Here is a 16,557-nt window from a genome sequence, read left to right on the forward strand (position 1 = left end):
AATACATTGGTGTTCCAATTTTCCCACATCTTCTCCAACATTTATCATTTTCCTTTTTTTGGTCAAAATAGCCAATCCAATAGGTATGAGGTGGCACTTCAGAGTAGTTTTAATTTTCATTTCTCTAATCAGTGGTAAATGAAAATATTTTTTCATATGGCTGTAGATAGCTTTAATTTCTTCATCTGAAAACTGCCTGTTTATACCCTTTGACCATTTCTCAATTGAGGAATGACTTGTATTCTGATAAATTTTATTCATTTCTCTATATATTTTAGAAATGAGGGCTTTATCAGAAAGACCGGCTGTAAAATTGTTTCCTAGCTTTCTGCTTTCTTTCTAATCTTGGTTGCATTGGTTTTGTTTATGAAAAATCTTTTTAATTTAATATAATCAAAATGATCCACTCTGCATTTCATAATGTTCTCTATCTCATCTTTGGTCATAAATTCTTTCTATCTCCATAGATCTGACAAGTAAACTATTTCTTCCTTTTCTAATTTGCCTACGGTATCACCCTTTATGTCTAGATCATGTGCCCATTTTGACTTTAGTTTGGTATACAGTGTAAGATGTTGGTCTATGCCTAGTTTCTGCCATACTATCTTCCAGTTTTCCCAGCAGTTTTTGTCAAACTGTGAGTTCTTATCCTGAAGACTAAAGTCTTTGGGTTTATCAAACAGGAGATTGCTATATTCATTTACTACTGTGTTTTGTATGCCTGACCTGTTCCACCAATCTACCTCTCTATTTCTTAGCCACTACCAAATAGTTTTGATGGTTGCCATTTTATAATAAAGTTTTAGATCTGGCAGTTAGGCCACCTTCCTTTGCATTTTTTTCATTAATTCTCCTGATATTCTTGACCTTTTTTTCTTCTAGATGAATTTTGTCATTATTTTTTTCTAGCTCTATGAAATAATTTTTTTGTAGTTTGATTGGTATGGCACTGAATATGTAAATTAATTTAAGCAAAATTGTCATTTTTATTATATTAGCTTGGCCTACCCATGAGCAATTGATATTTTTCATTTGTTTAGATCTTATTTTATTTGTGTGAAAAGTGTTTTGTAATTGTGTGCAAATAGTTCCTGGGTTTGCCTTGGCAGGTAGACTCCCAAATATTTTATATTGCCTACAGTTCTTTTAAATGGAATTTCTCTTTCTATCTGTTGCTGCCGGGCTTTGTTGGTCATATAATGAAATGCTGATGATTTGTGGGGGTTATTTTATATCCTAAAACTCCTAAAGTTGTTCATTGTTTCAAGTAGTTTTTTAGTTGATTCTCTACGTATACCATCATGTCATCTGCAAAGGGTGATAGTTTTGATTCTTCCTGGCCTATTCTAATTCTTTCAGTTTCTTTTTTTTTTCTCTAATTGCTAAAACTAGCATTTCTAGTACAACATTGAGTAATAGTGGTGATAATGGACATCCTTGTTTCATGCCTGATCTATTGGGAATGCTTCTAACTTATCCCCATTACATATAATGCTTGCTAATTATTGAACACAGATACTGCTTATCAGCTTAAGGAAAGGTACATTTATTCCTATGCCCTTTCGTGTTTTTAATAGGAATGGGTGCTGTATTTTGTCAAAAGCTTTCTCTGCATCCATTGAGATATTCAGGGGCAGCTAGGTGGCGCAGTGGATAATGCACCGGCCCTGGAGTCAGGAGTACCTGAGTTCAGATCCGGCCTCAGACACTTGACACTTAGTAGCTGTGTGACCCTGGGCAAGTCACTTAACCCCCATTGCCCCGCAAAAAAAAAAAAAAAGAGAGAGAGAGAGAGAGATTCATATGATTTCTCTTGGCTTTGTTATTGATGTGGTCAATTATGTTGATAGTTTTCCTAATATTGAATCAGCCCTGCAATTCTGTTATAAATCCCACCTGGTCATAGTGTATTATCCTGGTGATAATTGCTGTAATCTCTGTTAATATTCTATTGAGAATTTTTGCATCAATATTCATTAGGGAAATTGGTCTATAATTTTTTCTCTGCTTTTGTTCTTCCTGTTTTAGGTATTAGCATCATATTTGTCTTGTAAAAAGAATTTGATAGGATTTCTTCTTTACCTATTTTTCCAAATAGTTTGTATAGTATTGGAATTAATTGTTCTTTAAATGTTGATAGGGGCAGCTAGGTGGCGCTGTGGATAGAGCACAGGCCCTGGAGTCAGGAGGACCTGAGTTCGAATGCAGCCTCAGACACTTGATACTCTCAACAGTAGTAGTGGAATTAGGAAGAAGGCAAAGTTTAAGGGAGAAGGGGACTTCTGTTTTGGACATTTTGAGTTTGAGATATCTGTGTGATATCCAGTCTGAGATGTCTAATAGACAGTTGGTCATATGAGATGAGGTCAAGAAAGAGGTTAGGGCTAGATAAATAATTTGAGAATCATCCACATAGAGATGATAACGAAAGCCATGGGAACTAATGAGATCATGAAGTGAAGTCATATAGAAGAAGAGGGCCTACAACAGAACCCCAGGGGGCATGGTTACTTGGAAGCACCTTGAGAAAGATCCAGACAAGGAGAATGAGAAGGATCAGTCATAGAGGTAGGAAGAGAGCCAGGAGAGAGAAGTGTCATGAAAATCCAAAAGAAGAGAGCAAGTATCCGAAAGAAAATAGATAACATCAAAGGCTGTGGAGAGGTCAAATAGAATGAAGATTAAGAAAAGGCCACTAAATCTGGCAATTAAGAAATCACTAGTAATTCTGGTGAGAGAAGTTTCAGTGTAAATGCAGAGTAGTTCAAAGTAGTTTCAGGAGCCAAACTGAAAAGGGTTTAGAAGAAAGGGGAAAAGATGAGGCACTCGGTATAGACAGTCAAGGAAATTAGCCACAAAGAAAGGAAAGCTATAGGATAATAGCCAGTAGGCTCTTTATAACTGCTTGCTGATCTGATTGATTGATCCATTTGGGTTTTCCCATGTGTATAAATAACACTCTTGTATCCTGGCTCTCACTTGAGAAGCTCTAAAAAGATCTGGAATTTAATGAAATTACCACACTGACCTTTACAAACAGGACCATCTAAGACTGTGATGTTCAAGCCTGGGAATTCTATTGTCCTTGATGGTCAAAAGAGATTGTTAAAAAAAAAAAAAAAAAGAAAACCTTTGGAGATCTTTTCCATTTTGCATGCTTGTTAACATTCTTTAAATGTCCCTGAAATGACCCTGCTTAGATGGCTTTCTTGTCAAGCTTTCTTTAAATTTGCTTTTCCTTTTACTGCTTTTCTCCTTTATGAGGCAATACAGCTCATAATATTCATGTAAGGTTGTACAAATGAGTTTATATTCCTTTTTTGGAGGGGGGGGCAATTGGGGTTAAGTGACCTGCCCAGAGTCACACAGCTAGTAAGTGTCAAGTGTCTAAGGCCGGATTTGAACTCAGGTCCTCCTGAATCCAGGGCCAGTGCTCTATCCACTGCACCACCTAGCTGCCCCATGAGTTTATATTCTTAACCACCATTGTTTTGACCACCATATATCCATGGTTGTCAAGGAAATAAAATAGTTGCTGAGTGAGGCCATTTCTAGGCTGTTTTGGTACCTTTTTTTTTTTTTTTTTTTGCAGTGCAGTGGGGGTTAAGTGACTTGCCCAGGGTCACACAGCTAGTAAAGGTCAAGTGTCTGAGGCCGAATTTGAACTCAGGTCCTCATGAATCCAAGGGACGATGCTTTATCCGCTGTGGCACCTAGCTGCCCCTTGGTCCCATTTTATGGCAATTTATTTGCATTGGTTAAATTCTTGCAAAAAATTATTATAATTTGTTTCAAGGCTCTTTTCTCCATTCATTTTCCCTTTTTTGGCATCAGAAACCTGTTTAAATAGTCCATGTTGGAATTGTTTTACTCATATGTCGTATCTTTTTCATTCTTTTAATTTTGTATTCATTTTAATCTTGGACCTTACAAATCAGTGGTCTGATGAAGAGACAGCTTATTAAGTAATAATGACCCTCATAGCAATAATGAGTCATTTCCAATCATTGAAATGTAATCATTTTTTATGTTAATTGTAATCTCTTTTCTCCAATATGGTATTCCTGGTCTGTTAGATGAGTCTTTGTTGCCATCTATGCCAATCTTTTGGCCTATTTCATTACTTAACACTGAACCCAGGGGCAGCTAGTGGTGCAGTGGATAAAGCACCAGCCCTGGATTCAGGAGGACCTGAGTTCAAATTTGGCCTCAGACACTTGACACTTACTAGCTGTGTGACCCTGGACAAGTCACTTAACTCCCATTGCCCCACAAAACAAAACACTGAACCCTGCTGGTTGATTTTGGTTTGGAGTTTTTGTTTCGTTTTGTTTTGAATTGTAGGGGGAGGGGGTGAGAGAGGGGTTGGCTATCTTCCCCTCTGTTCACCTTTCTTTGAATTCACCTATTTTCAAGTCTTTGCTACCTTAATTTAGAGGATTATGCATAGAATTTCTTTATTTCCCCATTATAATATACCTAACAACTGGTCATTTGGCCTCTATTTGATGACCTCTAATGAGACAGAACCTACTACCTCCTGAAATCACTCATCCCACTTTTGAATACCTATCAGTGTTGGGAAATGTTTTCCTTATATTAATCTTAAATTTGCTAGTGTCCATCCATTGCTGTTCATTCAGCCCTCTGGGGAGAAAAGAAAAAATGTACTTCATTCATATGATGGCCCTTCAAATACAGTTGAAATCAGTCATGCCACTCTTTAGTCTTATTCTCTTCTACTACAGTTTGTGTCTTTGCTCAAAAAGGAAAACGGTCTGAATTTTTGGCTTCAATTCCACTTCTGCCTGTGACAGCTACTCATTGTGTGACGAGGGGCAGGTCATTCAACCTCTAGTCCATAAATTAGATACCTATGGTTCTATACCTGCAAGGTTGTTATAAGGTCTGAGAGAAAATGTGTGGAGGCAGCTAGGTGGCACAGTAGATAGAGCACTGGCCCTGGAGTCAGGAGTACCTGAGTTCAAATCTATCCTCAGATGCTTGACACTTACTAGCTGTGTGACCCTGGGCAAGTCACTTAACCCCAATTGCCTCACAAAAAAAAGAAAGAAAGAAAGAGAGAGAGAGAGAGAGAGAGAGAGAGAGAGAGTGAGAGAAAGAAAGAAAGAAAGAAAGAAAGAAAGAAAGAAAGAAAGAAAGAAAGAAAGAAAGAAAGAAAGAAAGAAAGAAAGAAAGAAGGAAAACATATGAAGTTGGTTTTCCAAAAATCTGAGTCAATTCATCTGAGCCCAGTGCCTGGGACTCATTAAAGGTGGCTAGGTGCTTTCTCACCATCTCCTCCCTTACTGTGGGTTTCAATGTCCCCCCTGTTAACCATTTTCGTTCTATCCTTCCCAATCCAAAAGTCATTCTCTTTTTAGTAGGGAAAAGAGAAAATTGAGTTGAATCATTCTGCCTTTTCTCCCTTAACGATTATTGTAGTCCCTTTAATCCAGAACCATGATCCTTAATTATTTCTTTCCTTTTTTTGGGGGGGGGGGTGAGGCAATGAGGGTTAAGTGACTTGTCCAAGGTCACACAGCTAGTAAGTGTCAAGTGTCTGAGGCTGGATTTGAACTCAGGTCCTCCTGAATCCAGCCTCCTTTCATCATTGAATCTCTTGCCCCTAACCTAGCTAAAAAATACATACATTTTAAAATCCTGCTTATTGTCTTAAGCTTTCATCATCAGCCTCCACTTATTCTTTATGTACACACTCCTGACATTCTTCTCATGCCACTACCCTGCTTCGTTCTTTAGTTCCTTAGATCTCCTTACTTCCATCTCCAATACAAATCTTTTAAAAGCCTAAAGAGTTGGTTCAGGGGCAGCTAGATGGCACAGTGGATAGAGCACTGGCCCTGGAGTCAGGAGTACCTGAGTTCAAATCCGACCTCAGACACTTAACACTTACTAGCTGTGTGAGCCTGGGCAAGTCACTTAACCCCAATTGCCTCACTAAAAAAAAAAAAAAGAGTTGGTTCAGTTCCTTGTGCATCCACACTAGAATGCTTAAATCACTTCTCTTCCTCATCACAATCCTTTGTGTTATCAGAATGTCATTCTTAAGGGCACTGTAACTCTTTGGGGCTGACTTCTCTCCTTTAGAATTTTAGGCTACAGGATCCTACCTATCCTTTCTCTATATTCTTGGAAATCCACAATCCCCAAATCTAAGGTGTGCATCAGCCTAGGTCTGGCTTTATCCTCTATATAAATAACACTCTATGGAGTGGTCATACCCTCCCAAGGCTCCCATCATTTCTACTTCAGCAACTCCTAAACCCTTACAATCAGGTTCAGAATTGCAATTTGCCTCATCACTTCCTCCACTTTCATAGTCTTCTTTGCTGCATCTTCCTCTAGGTCAGGTCTTCTTAAACTTCTTCTACTTAAGACCCCTTTACACCAAGAAATTTTTACACAACCTCTGGTATATAGGGATATAAAATAGATATACATAACTTTTTACTGTTGCCAAATTTTTCAGGATGCCCACATTTAGTTATGTGACCCCCTGACTCCCAGTTTAAGAATCTAGACTTTAGATCACGCCACTAACCAGACAGAAGTGCCTTCCCCACCTGACTGCCTTAAGGAAGCAGGGTCCTAGGCCCTCTTCTCCCATTATACTGTCTCCATGTTTTCCAGATAAGCAGCTTGATTGGAGGGGCAGGAGAGAGGAAAAAAGAAAAAGAAAGTCTGCCACTTCACCTATGCGGGGAGACCTAGGGGGTTAAAGTCAGTGGGCTTTTATTGATCTTTCTAAAACTTTCCTATTGGAGCCTTATCTGTGCTTCCTTCAAATCGAATTCTCTGCTCTTCAAGTTGAAGGAACACACTCGCTCTAACACTTCCTTCTGCCATAGTAGAGGCTAATCTCTTAGGCCTCCCTGTTCCCGCAGTCCCCTCCTGACAGGCCTAATGAATTGAGACAAAAAAAATGTGTCTTCAACATTTATTTGCTCCTTATTCCCTTCCCCTCACCCCATCACCCTGAAACCTCTTCTCCCCACCACCAGACTAACCTGAGCCCCTTCCCTCAAATTTCCCTAACTCACCATTCCTTTCTCTTCTCCCCAACCTCCCTTCTCCCCTCCCCTCTCAGGTGCTCCAGATACCCCCCCTCTCAAGCTTCCCTTTACCCCTTCCTCTCCCCCCAGGCCTCCCTGAATACTTCAAACCACAAGTTGGATGAAGAACTATGCCAGACACTCACTCAACGTTATGTGAGTGTCATGAATCGGTTGCAGAGCCTGGGCTACAATGGGCGGGTCCACCCAGGGCTGACAGAGCAATTGGTCAATGCCTATGGTATCCTGAGGGAACGGCCTGAGCTGGCAGCCTCTGAAGGTGGTTCTTACACCATGGACTTCCTCCAGCGGGTGATCGCGGAAACAGTGCCCCCCAGCATACTCACTGATGCCTTGCTTCTTCTCTCCTGCCTCCACCAACTCTCCCAAGATGATGGCAAACCTATGTTCATCTGGTGACTGGGATCTCCTAAACCCCAACCACGGCACCAGTCACACTCCCATGCTGGTGAACTGCCTATTAAGCCCTGGGCATGGCCACCTTACCATGGGCAAGATTCCCCATTCCCCACACATCAAGCAAAGCTATTAAAGCTATTAATTGCTGGGAAAGGAATCAGTTCTACTGGGTTTTTGATATCCCTCCCCTTCCTCTCTGTGCTTGACAATGGGATTGGCTTCAGTGTTTGAAAGGTATTTTTCCCAAAGCACAGGTTTGTTTTGCCTTTTACACCATTTTAGGCCTCACTAAAACCCAAGAAGCCCCAGGCTTGGGGGATATTGGCAGGATAGAGAAGAGAGGAAATTTTTGTCTGCCTTTGGGTGTGACCAAGGGTATTTACTTCTTCAGCAATCCATATATTCCCTTCTCCCCTCCACCTTTCTCCTGCTTATAGTCCCTGTCATCTTCCACAGCTCTTTCTGAGAATAAATAATTGTTCCCTACTTTACTCCCATGACCTACATTTACTTTACTCCCATGACCCACATTTCTATATGATAGAAGGAGATATTCAGTCTGAGGGGAGTGGGACTTTAGAGCCAAAAATTACATTAGTGTCCCTTCTCAGCTTCTTCCAAATTAGACCAGAACCTAAGAAGGTTTGAAAAAAAGAATGAGAGCCCAAATTGGCTTCCTCAAAGATTCTGCCCCTTCAGGGAATTCATCAAGGCATTGTCACCAGGTGGGCCCAGAATGCTCTAGGCTCATTTAAAACACTAAACCCACAAAACCACAGGATTGACTTTCCTTCCCACTCCTGACTAAAGGAAATGGTGAATGGTTGGTTCAATTTAGAGGCATTAATTTCTCTTGGGGCTTTGCTTCTCCCTGGGAAAATAGAAAAATGAAAGCGCAATTGAGTCACTTTTCAGAGGTCTCAGATAAGATGTGAAAGGGACTTTAAGACCTGTCTCATCCTGTCCCTTCAGTTTTTAATAGAAGAGAGCCCTGAGACTCAGAGATATTTTATGATTTGCCCAAGGTCACACAGCTAGTAAATAGCAGGGCAGGGCTCTGAATTCGGGTTCTCCAGATTCTAAACTGAGCACTCTTTCCACTATCTCTGGGGTTGCCTACACTTTTCCAGGAAGAGATTAAATCATTTATAATGAGGGCTTCTTGGAAGAAGGGACATTGAAGCTGAGGCCTAAGGAATAGGGAGAATTTAAATATGCAAAGATGAGAAGCAGGTCATTCAGAACAGAAGGAAAGTGCATTTTCTGTGCAAAAACATAGAAATTGGCAAGAGCTGAGGTTGTAGAGAGGACCACCCTATGATGCAACTCTACATATGATGTATAGAGGAAATATGGCTGGAAAGTCAGATGCACCAGATTGTAGGGCTGTCAAATAAGAAGTGTGGATTCCACTCGGTAGGCAATAGGAAATCATTACTGGGTTTTGAGCAGTAAATGTAGTGGCTGAATTGGAAAAGAAGAGACTAGTTAAGTTATGTGAGGAAAGGAAAACAAATATCATTGTGTCCTTTCAGGGTCTGTTGGAAATTCTTAAGTGATAGAGAATTTTTACATATTGGATTCTCTAGGATCTAGAGTCTAAACAATGTTGCTTTCACATTTTCACTTTCTCTTTTTTCCTCTCTCGCTCTTACTCTAGCTCTCTCTATCTCCTTCACTCTTCTTTGGGGAAAGTCACATAGAATGTTAGTAACAAGTCTTGGAAAAAGAAGTAGGTGTTGGGGGTTGCTAGATGGCACAGTGGATAAAGCACTGGCCCTGGATTCAGGAGGACCAAATCTGGCCTCAGACACTTGACACTTAACTAGCTGTGTGACCCTGGGCAAGTCACTTAACCCTCATTGCCCCCCCCCCCTCAAAAAAGAAGTAGGTGTGGAAAGAACAGATTTGAGAGCCTAGCTCCTTAAGCTTCCAGCTTTGAACTACACTGTGATTTGGGGGGAAGTCAACTTTTTCTAAGTCTTAGTTTTCCTATTTGTGAAATAAGATAATCCTTGTAACACCAATTTCACCAAGTTGAAAAACAGACTGTTATAAAATGTGAGGTATTTCTGATGGAAGAGGCTAAAAGGGTTAACAGGTAACCTATCAACTGTGGCTAAAAGGGGTTAACAGATAAACTGAGGCTTGAGTCCTTATCAATAGTACCTAAAAAGGTTAACAGAGAAACTAAGGTTTGTGTTCTTACAGTAACCAAGAGGGTTTGTCCCTATCAACCAACACTATCAACAGAGATAGTAACTAGGGACCATTAACCATTAATAGCCATTAATAGTCCTAGATGACAGGACACCTAGAAACTAGATCTAAAGTTTTTTTGTTTTTTGTTTTGGTTTGGTTTTGGGGTTTTTCTGCAAGGCAATGAGAGTTAAGTGGCTTGTTCGGGGTCACACAGCTAGTAAGTGTCAAATGTCTGTGGCCAGATTTGAACTCAGGTCCTCCTGAGTCCTGGGCTGATGCTTTATCCACTGTACCACCTAGCTACCCCATTTTTTATTTTATTTTTTGTTTGTTTTTCGTTTTTGTTTTTTGTTTTTGGCAGGGCAGTGAGGGTTTAGTGACTTGCCCAAGGTCACACAGCTTGTGTCAAGTGTCTGAGTTCAAATTTGAACTCAAGTCCTCCTGAATCCAGGGTCAGTGCTTTATCCACTACACCATCTAGCTGCCCCAAACTAGATCTAAAGTAAAGAGATACCCTCTGGGTCTTACAAGTTCAAGCTTGTCTTTAGGAACACGAGTAGAAAGGGCCAAATGTGCCTTTCGGTTCACCTTATGACATGTAAATCCCCAAAACACACCTCCCAGGAAAAAAATTACCTGCTTTGGAGGTTGTCTTAGGACCCCAGAAAGTCTAAATTAGGATAAGACCTCCCATGAACCTCCCACAAGAAAGGGATTAAGAAAATGAGATAACCTACTTTTTCTTTCTATAAATATAACTACTCTTCCCCCTATTTGAGACACCTTCCCGGTGGTCTCCCTGTGGTCACTCACAGTATTTCAATAAAACCTAGGAAACTGAGTCACTGGGTCTTGTTATTCTTTGCGATGCCTCACAATCAATTTGATTAATTTAATCCACTTCTACATCATTTCTATTGCTTAGTAATCGAAGAACTAGAATTTAAAGATTTGATTTCCTAACCTGGAGGGGGCACCTGAGACTTGTGGATTGACAGGGTCCTGTATTGCACTTTGAACTCATTAGAAACAGACAATATTGATTGCTCCATTGTCCTTCTAAAGTCTTGAGGGCAGGGGATGGAGGAAGGGGAAGACTGACTCACCTCCGCCACTGGATTTTAGATTCCACCTTGACAAAGGATATTCTGGATTTGATTTAGAATGGAATTAAGCAGTGGAACCATGTAGCCCCTACTCAAGGCTCAAAGAATCACAGTGGCCTGAACTTCTTATTTCAAGACAGATCAGTTAGTTGGTGGAAATGTGGTAGAAATAATTTTTAAACACTTTTAGTAGCCCTTTACTTTTATTTTTTAGTTGATTCTCACCCCACCCCCTCAATAAAGATCCTTACTGAAACCAAGGTGGCTCTGTGAGGGAGAGGTGGGCTGCAGGGAACTGTAGGCATCACTGCTGACAGCACTGTGATACTGCATCCCCCTGACCACTATGAGTGAGCTCCTTCAGCAGACCCCCTGGTCAGAAGGCAGACCTGGGCACTTAGTGGATAAAGCAAATAGAGCAGGTCCTTTTCTGTAGACTTATGCTGGGATCTTTCATAGTAATACACTGCAATAGACTGACCAGGTGGTAAGTCTATAAGTGGACCATATCTGGATTCTGGAGGTAGAAATAAAGAGAGGGGGACAAAAGGAAGAAATATTCTAGAGTCCAAATAAACAAGACTTGGAAACAGTGAATGTGTGAAGTGAGGGAAAAGGAGGAGTCTGATAACAACACTCAGGTTTCAACCAGGTTAATAATAGGAATGACTAATAGGAAGTCAGAAGAAGTTTGGTTTTGTACATGTTGAGTTTGAGGTGGGCCAGCATACAGAAAATCTACAGGTAAATGTTCAATAGGCATTTGGAAATTTGGGTCTAAAGATCAGGACTGAGAATTTGGGAGTTCTTTGCATAAGTGCCTCATTGCAGAGTTCATAATTAAAGCTAGATGAGTGAATGAGATTTCTGTGAGAAGGGAGTAAGTAAACAAGGTGATCCCTTCAGCTAGATAAGATCCCTCCACATGGCTATCATCTTTGTCTGAACCTTCACAGCCCTTTGCTTACTCATCTTTAATAACCCTTCTCACAGTGTGCCATCCTTCATACCTGTTTGTTGTGTTTCTTACCCTGTTCTCATAAACTCCCTCATAAAAGTCCCTAAGGTCAGGGACTGTCATTCATTTATATGTCCCCTTCTACTCCCAACCTAGGATTGTTCACAACGGTAAACCTCAATAAATGTGGGTGAAAAGAATGCTAATTCCTTGTCTTGGTTTGGCCATTTATAACTTTGAGGTGGGGTTGCATTGTGATAGTCCAGGCCTTTGCAAACCTAAGAGGTTTCTGTTCCCATTTTTTCCTAGGCAGGACTGGGAGTAGGCAGTATGAGATTACAATTGCTAAATTAGGTAGATAAATTGATGACACCCTCAAACCTGCCTCAAGGCTCCCGGATTTTCTGAGACTGAAAAAATGGGCCAATAAATTTGCTCTCTGGCAACCTCTAATGCAAGTACCTTCAAAATCAGAGTATTTCAGCCCCAGGACCAAAACACAAAGATCTTTCCGAGGCACAAGCTGGCAGAGGTTCCCAACTCGTTCCTCATTCTCTCCTCAATCCAGTTTGGCAGCACCCATTCCTCCTTTCTCCTGTTTTCTTTTACCTGCTGCTGTCCAGGAGGCAGCGCTAGAGACCAGCCCCGGTCTTAGCCACCGGTTAGATGGAGTAAGATGGCCTAATAGTCAGAGGCCGCTTGGCACAGTGAACGGCCAGGCTGCCTTGGAGCGGGGAAGACTTGCTGCTGTGACCCATACTCTGTGACCCTGGTCAAGTGTCCTTTCCTCGGTGCTCCAGGCACGTCCCTAAGATCCTTAGGTTTTGATAGCGGGAACGTCCTGTGCAGACGGCAGCCCAGATCCCGTCCGCAAACACAAAGAGGAATTACCTACACTACTCTACGTTAAAGGGCTGTTTTTCCGCTAGGGCAGGTCCCGTAGCAAAGCCCAAGTACACCACGATGCTCGTGGGTGTCAGCACAGTGTGTGTCCGGGGCTCCATCGCCACGCAAGCCTTCCCACGCACGGGCAGCAGTGGGCCGGGCGACCGCCTAGGGCCCCCGCGCTTCCTACCTCTTCTGGCCCGGGGCGGGACCTGACCGGCCGGAGCGCGGGCGGGCGGAGGCGGGCTCTCGTCTTCACTTTCTCTTTCCATTTTCCGGCTTCCGCTGCCTCGGTCCTCCAAATTCAGGTAAGGAGAGGGATTTGTCCCCGGGTCCTCCTTCCCGACCCTCGTGCCTCTTCCGCCTTGGTCCTCCAGTCCCCTTCCTGGAGCCCCCTCCTCACTCCTCTCATGAGCTCCACTCCTCCCTCCCTGTCTCTGCTCTCCGGGGCCCCTGATCACCCTCTCCCACTCCTCTGCCTTGCAGTCTCCTTTGGACAGATGATCGGCCTCCTCCCAGATCCCCCAGGTGGGGGCAAAGATGAAGCCCAGGGGCAGAGCCAAGCCTGGTCCTGAGGAAGGCAGGGCAGTTCCCTCTCTGCCTGTGAGACGAGAGCCTCCCAAGCAGGGACCCTCCCCCCTCTCCTTCCCCAATGCAGGCCCTGAACCCTGGTGCCCCCCCAGCCAGCTGGCCCCCTGGGCTGGCAGGGCTGCGGGCATCCCCATTCCCTCACCCTGCCCTGCACTTTCTGCACAGCCTGGCCAGGGTTCTGCTCTTCCCTGCCTACTGGGCGCTGGACAGGCTTCTGGTCTGCTGTGTGCCCACTCCCCGCACTCCATTCCCAAGGGGGCTGGGTCATTTCCTGGGCACGCTGCTAGGAGCTTTAGCTGCCCTGTTGCTGATGCTAGCAGCTCTACCCCTGCTCCTCCTGGGCCTGCTGCTCTGGTTACCTCTGCAGTGCTGTCGACGCCCTTTCTGCTACCAGCCACCTCCTGGGAACTGGACACCCCCCTCACCCTGGTGTCCCACATCAGATCCCAACCGAAGCTTTGGTTTTCTCAGTGCCAACCTCTGCTTGCTGCCTGATGGTCTTGCCCGATTCAGCAACCTGCAGCACAGCCAGAAACGGGCAGAGCGGGTGGTCACTGCCCTACTGGGGGGAACCAAAGGGCCAAGCTATGGGGCTATGGGTTCCAGTCCACCCCAAGCTGATTCCCTGGTAGGGGAGTTGGTATCAGCCCTGCCAGGTAGCCTGGACTTTGTGTGCCTTCAGGAAACATTTGATGTACGGGCAGCAAGCAAGTTGGCCCGGCACCTGGCACCTACCCTAGGCGCTGTGATATATGATGTGGGGACCACTGGCTTCCATCCAGGGCCTCAGCTCAAGCTACTGGGTAGTGGGCTCTTGCTGGTCTCCCGATACCCCGTGCTGAGTGTCCGCTTCTTGCCCTTCCCTAATGGCCGGAGGGAGGATGCACTTGCCTCCAAGGGATTACTCTCAGTTCAGGTATGCAGTATTCCAAGGGGCCACTTGTGGGTCAAGGGCAGGGGCCAAAGATTGACCTGGGCCCTGGGAGAGATGGCAATGCCCATGGTATTTCAGGTGCAGCTGGGCATGCTGGACAGTCGGAGGATTATGGGCTACCTGCACTGTACCCATCTGCACGCCCCTGAGGGTGAGCCAGAACCCAAGGCTAGAATGTTTTTTAGGTTCTCAACTTCCTCTTGCAGCTGCTAGACAAATTAGCACCAACACACATCAGATGACACAGGGGCTGGCTCTGGTGAGGTGACTGCTGTATGAGTAGCTCTGGTCTTCAAAATTTCCTCAACTACTGTCTAGCCTTTCCCTCAACCCATAGTCCTGCCCCCTCCCCACGCCCACCCCCCAACTCTGGCTAGAAGGTGATTTGCCCTTATTATTCTCTCTCCCTTTCTACCTCTTATGGCTGAGATCCAAGGTCATCCCTGACTGAGGCTGAGGCCATCTCTACTTGCCCCTGTCCTGAGATTTTCATTCCCTCCAAGCCCAGCCCTCCTCACTAATTGATTCACATCCTCCTCCGTTGTGCTGTGTGGCCTGTCTGCACCCACTCAGTATTCTTCCCCTACACATTTTCCCCCATGGTTCCTCTGTCCTTCCTAACCCCACCTCCCAGTTTCCAGGCATACCTTATTTCTCTACCAAGTCTCCACAGGGTTACGATGGGAGCTGGTGGGGGGAGAGGAAGGGGAAAAGGGCAGCAGGTACCCTGGCCCATTCCCTGCCTTCTCCAGAGGATTGGGCCATTCGCTGTGAGCAACTTTCACTCCTGCTGAGCTGGGCCGAGCAATTCGAAGCACAGAGTAAGAAGGATGATGATGCTGTCGCCTTCAGTGTGCTTATGGGTGACCTCAATTTTGACAACTCTTCCCCAGGTAAGGGACAAAGGCCAAGGGAAGTGGGGGGGGGGGAGGGGAATTAGCCCTCTACCAACCAAGCTGCCATTTCTTTCTCTCCCTTCTCTCCTAAAGATGATGCCCAGGAACAAGAGCATGACCTGTTCAACCACTTCACAGATCCTTGTAGGTTGGGGCCAGGCCAGGAGCAGCCCTGGGCCATAGGTAGGAGGAGCCAGAGTCTGATCTTAGACCCTGAGTAGGGAGCTGAGTCATGAGACATCCTCTTCTTCCACCCCTGGGCAGGGAACTGGAGTCCCCACACCACCCTTTCTCAACTGGATAAGCCCAAGACATCCATCTCCTCTGCCCCAGAGCACCAGGCTTAGCCTTCCTTCCCTTGGACCTGAGGGAACCAAAGGAAAGCAAAGTGTGCTCTGGACCTCATATTCTTCCCTGGTCCCCAGGAACCCTGCTGAGTGCCCCAACGCTGCACTTCCCAGTGGCCTGCTCTTCTGAGAAGCTGAAAAGGCAAGTGTCCCTGGGATGGGGTTTGCATGCTACAACCCCACCTCTTCCCTAATAATTCTAGTCCTTCCTTTCTTTGTTCCTCCAGCGCTCTGGAGCAGGAGGATGGGAGAAGTGTGTACCTTGCAGGTCCTCCCACTGGGACCCTTTCCTCTGGGTCCTGGCAGGGCAGAAGAATAGACTACATCTTATACCGGAGGGAGCCTGATACCCTTCTCATCCCAGTAAGTGCCCTATGGAGTGCAGGGGTAAGCAAACTGAGGGATGGGAGTGAGAACACCAGCTTTTCCACTGTGGCCATGGAGAATGGTGGAGTTGGATTCAGATTCTAGGGAGGAAGAGAAGGGGAGTCTTCCCTCATGTAGAATTCCCTCCTTCCTCCCCCACAGGCCCTAGAACGAGTGACTTTTAGCACATGCCTGGCTGGCCTCACGGACCATCTGGCTGTAGGCCTGCGACTCCGGGTGACCACGGAGCCCAGGACTAACCCTGAAAGACCAACAGACTGAACAGTGAAAGCAGCAAACTGTGACCATGGCTCCTCCCCGGCCCCACCTCTCTGGTACAGGGGCAACTTCAGGGATCTTTATTGTTGCCCCGTCAGGGTGCTCCCCACCCCATCCCATCTTTCACACACCCTCCTGTGCCTGTCGGTACTCGTAAACGCTGCCTCGTTCAGGAAAGCAGGTGGAATGGGGTGGGGATCCAGGGGCAGGGGCTGGCTCCTCAGGGTCCCCATACCCACCTCCGCCCGGTGTCTTCAGGCAGAAGACATCCTGAAGTGATACAGAAAAAAAAAAAAAAGACTGAGCCTAGGGGAGAGAGGATGAACCTCCCTTCCCACCTTTTCCTCCAGTTTTATTCTGGAGGCTCCTTTTTATACTCCCCTTTCCCTAATGGAGCCAAATTAAATAACAAACACCAGCAATCCAGAGGTCTAAAGCTCCCTTTGTGCCTGGAGGTGAAAGTGAAGTTGCCCCAGTTCCCTGAGCCCCACTGGACA

General features: G+C 44.9%; 3 protein-coding genes across 5 annotated transcripts in view; 2 read left to right on the forward strand and 1 right to left on the reverse strand.

Moving 5' to 3' along the window:
- SPATC1 (spermatogenesis and centriole associated 1) overlaps positions 1–7,496 on the forward strand; it is a 30,418-nt gene extending 22,922 nt beyond the window's left edge. Inside the window, exon 4 of the mRNA XM_043991145.1 lies at positions 7,167–7,496. Coding sequence (XP_043847080.1) covers positions 7,167–7,496 — 330 coding nt within the window. The remainder of the gene's footprint in view (positions 1–7,166) is intronic.
- Positions 7,497–12,922: 5,426 nt separating this feature from the next.
- Positions 12,923–16,482, forward strand: LOC122736457 (sphingomyelin phosphodiesterase 5-like). The gene is made up of 8 exons (XM_043978694.1): positions 12,923–12,955; positions 13,134–14,154; positions 14,251–14,323; positions 14,925–15,065; positions 15,162–15,251; positions 15,494–15,557; positions 15,643–15,778; positions 15,944–16,482. The coding sequence occupies exons 2-8, from the start codon at positions 13,300–13,302 to the stop codon at positions 16,061–16,063; spliced, it is 1,479 nt and encodes a 492-aa protein (XP_043834629.1). The 5' UTR covers positions 12,923–12,955; positions 13,134–13,299; the 3' UTR covers positions 16,064–16,482.
- Positions 16,184–16,557, reverse strand: part of OPLAH (5-oxoprolinase, ATP-hydrolysing) — a 42,586-nt gene continuing 42,212 nt past the window's right edge. For all 3 annotated transcript variants that reach the window (XM_043978691.1, XM_043978690.1, XM_043978692.1), the window contains exon 27: positions 16,184–16,330. In XM_043978691.1, the coding sequence (XP_043834626.1) occupies positions 16,184–16,330 (147 nt within the window). The remainder of the gene's footprint in view (positions 16,331–16,557) is intronic.

The sequence above is a fragment of the Dromiciops gliroides genome, chromosome 1, assembly GCF_019393635.1.
Source record: "Dromiciops gliroides isolate mDroGli1 chromosome 1, mDroGli1.pri, whole genome shotgun sequence".
Taxonomy (NCBI): Eukaryota; Metazoa; Chordata; class Mammalia; order Microbiotheria; family Microbiotheriidae; genus Dromiciops; species Dromiciops gliroides.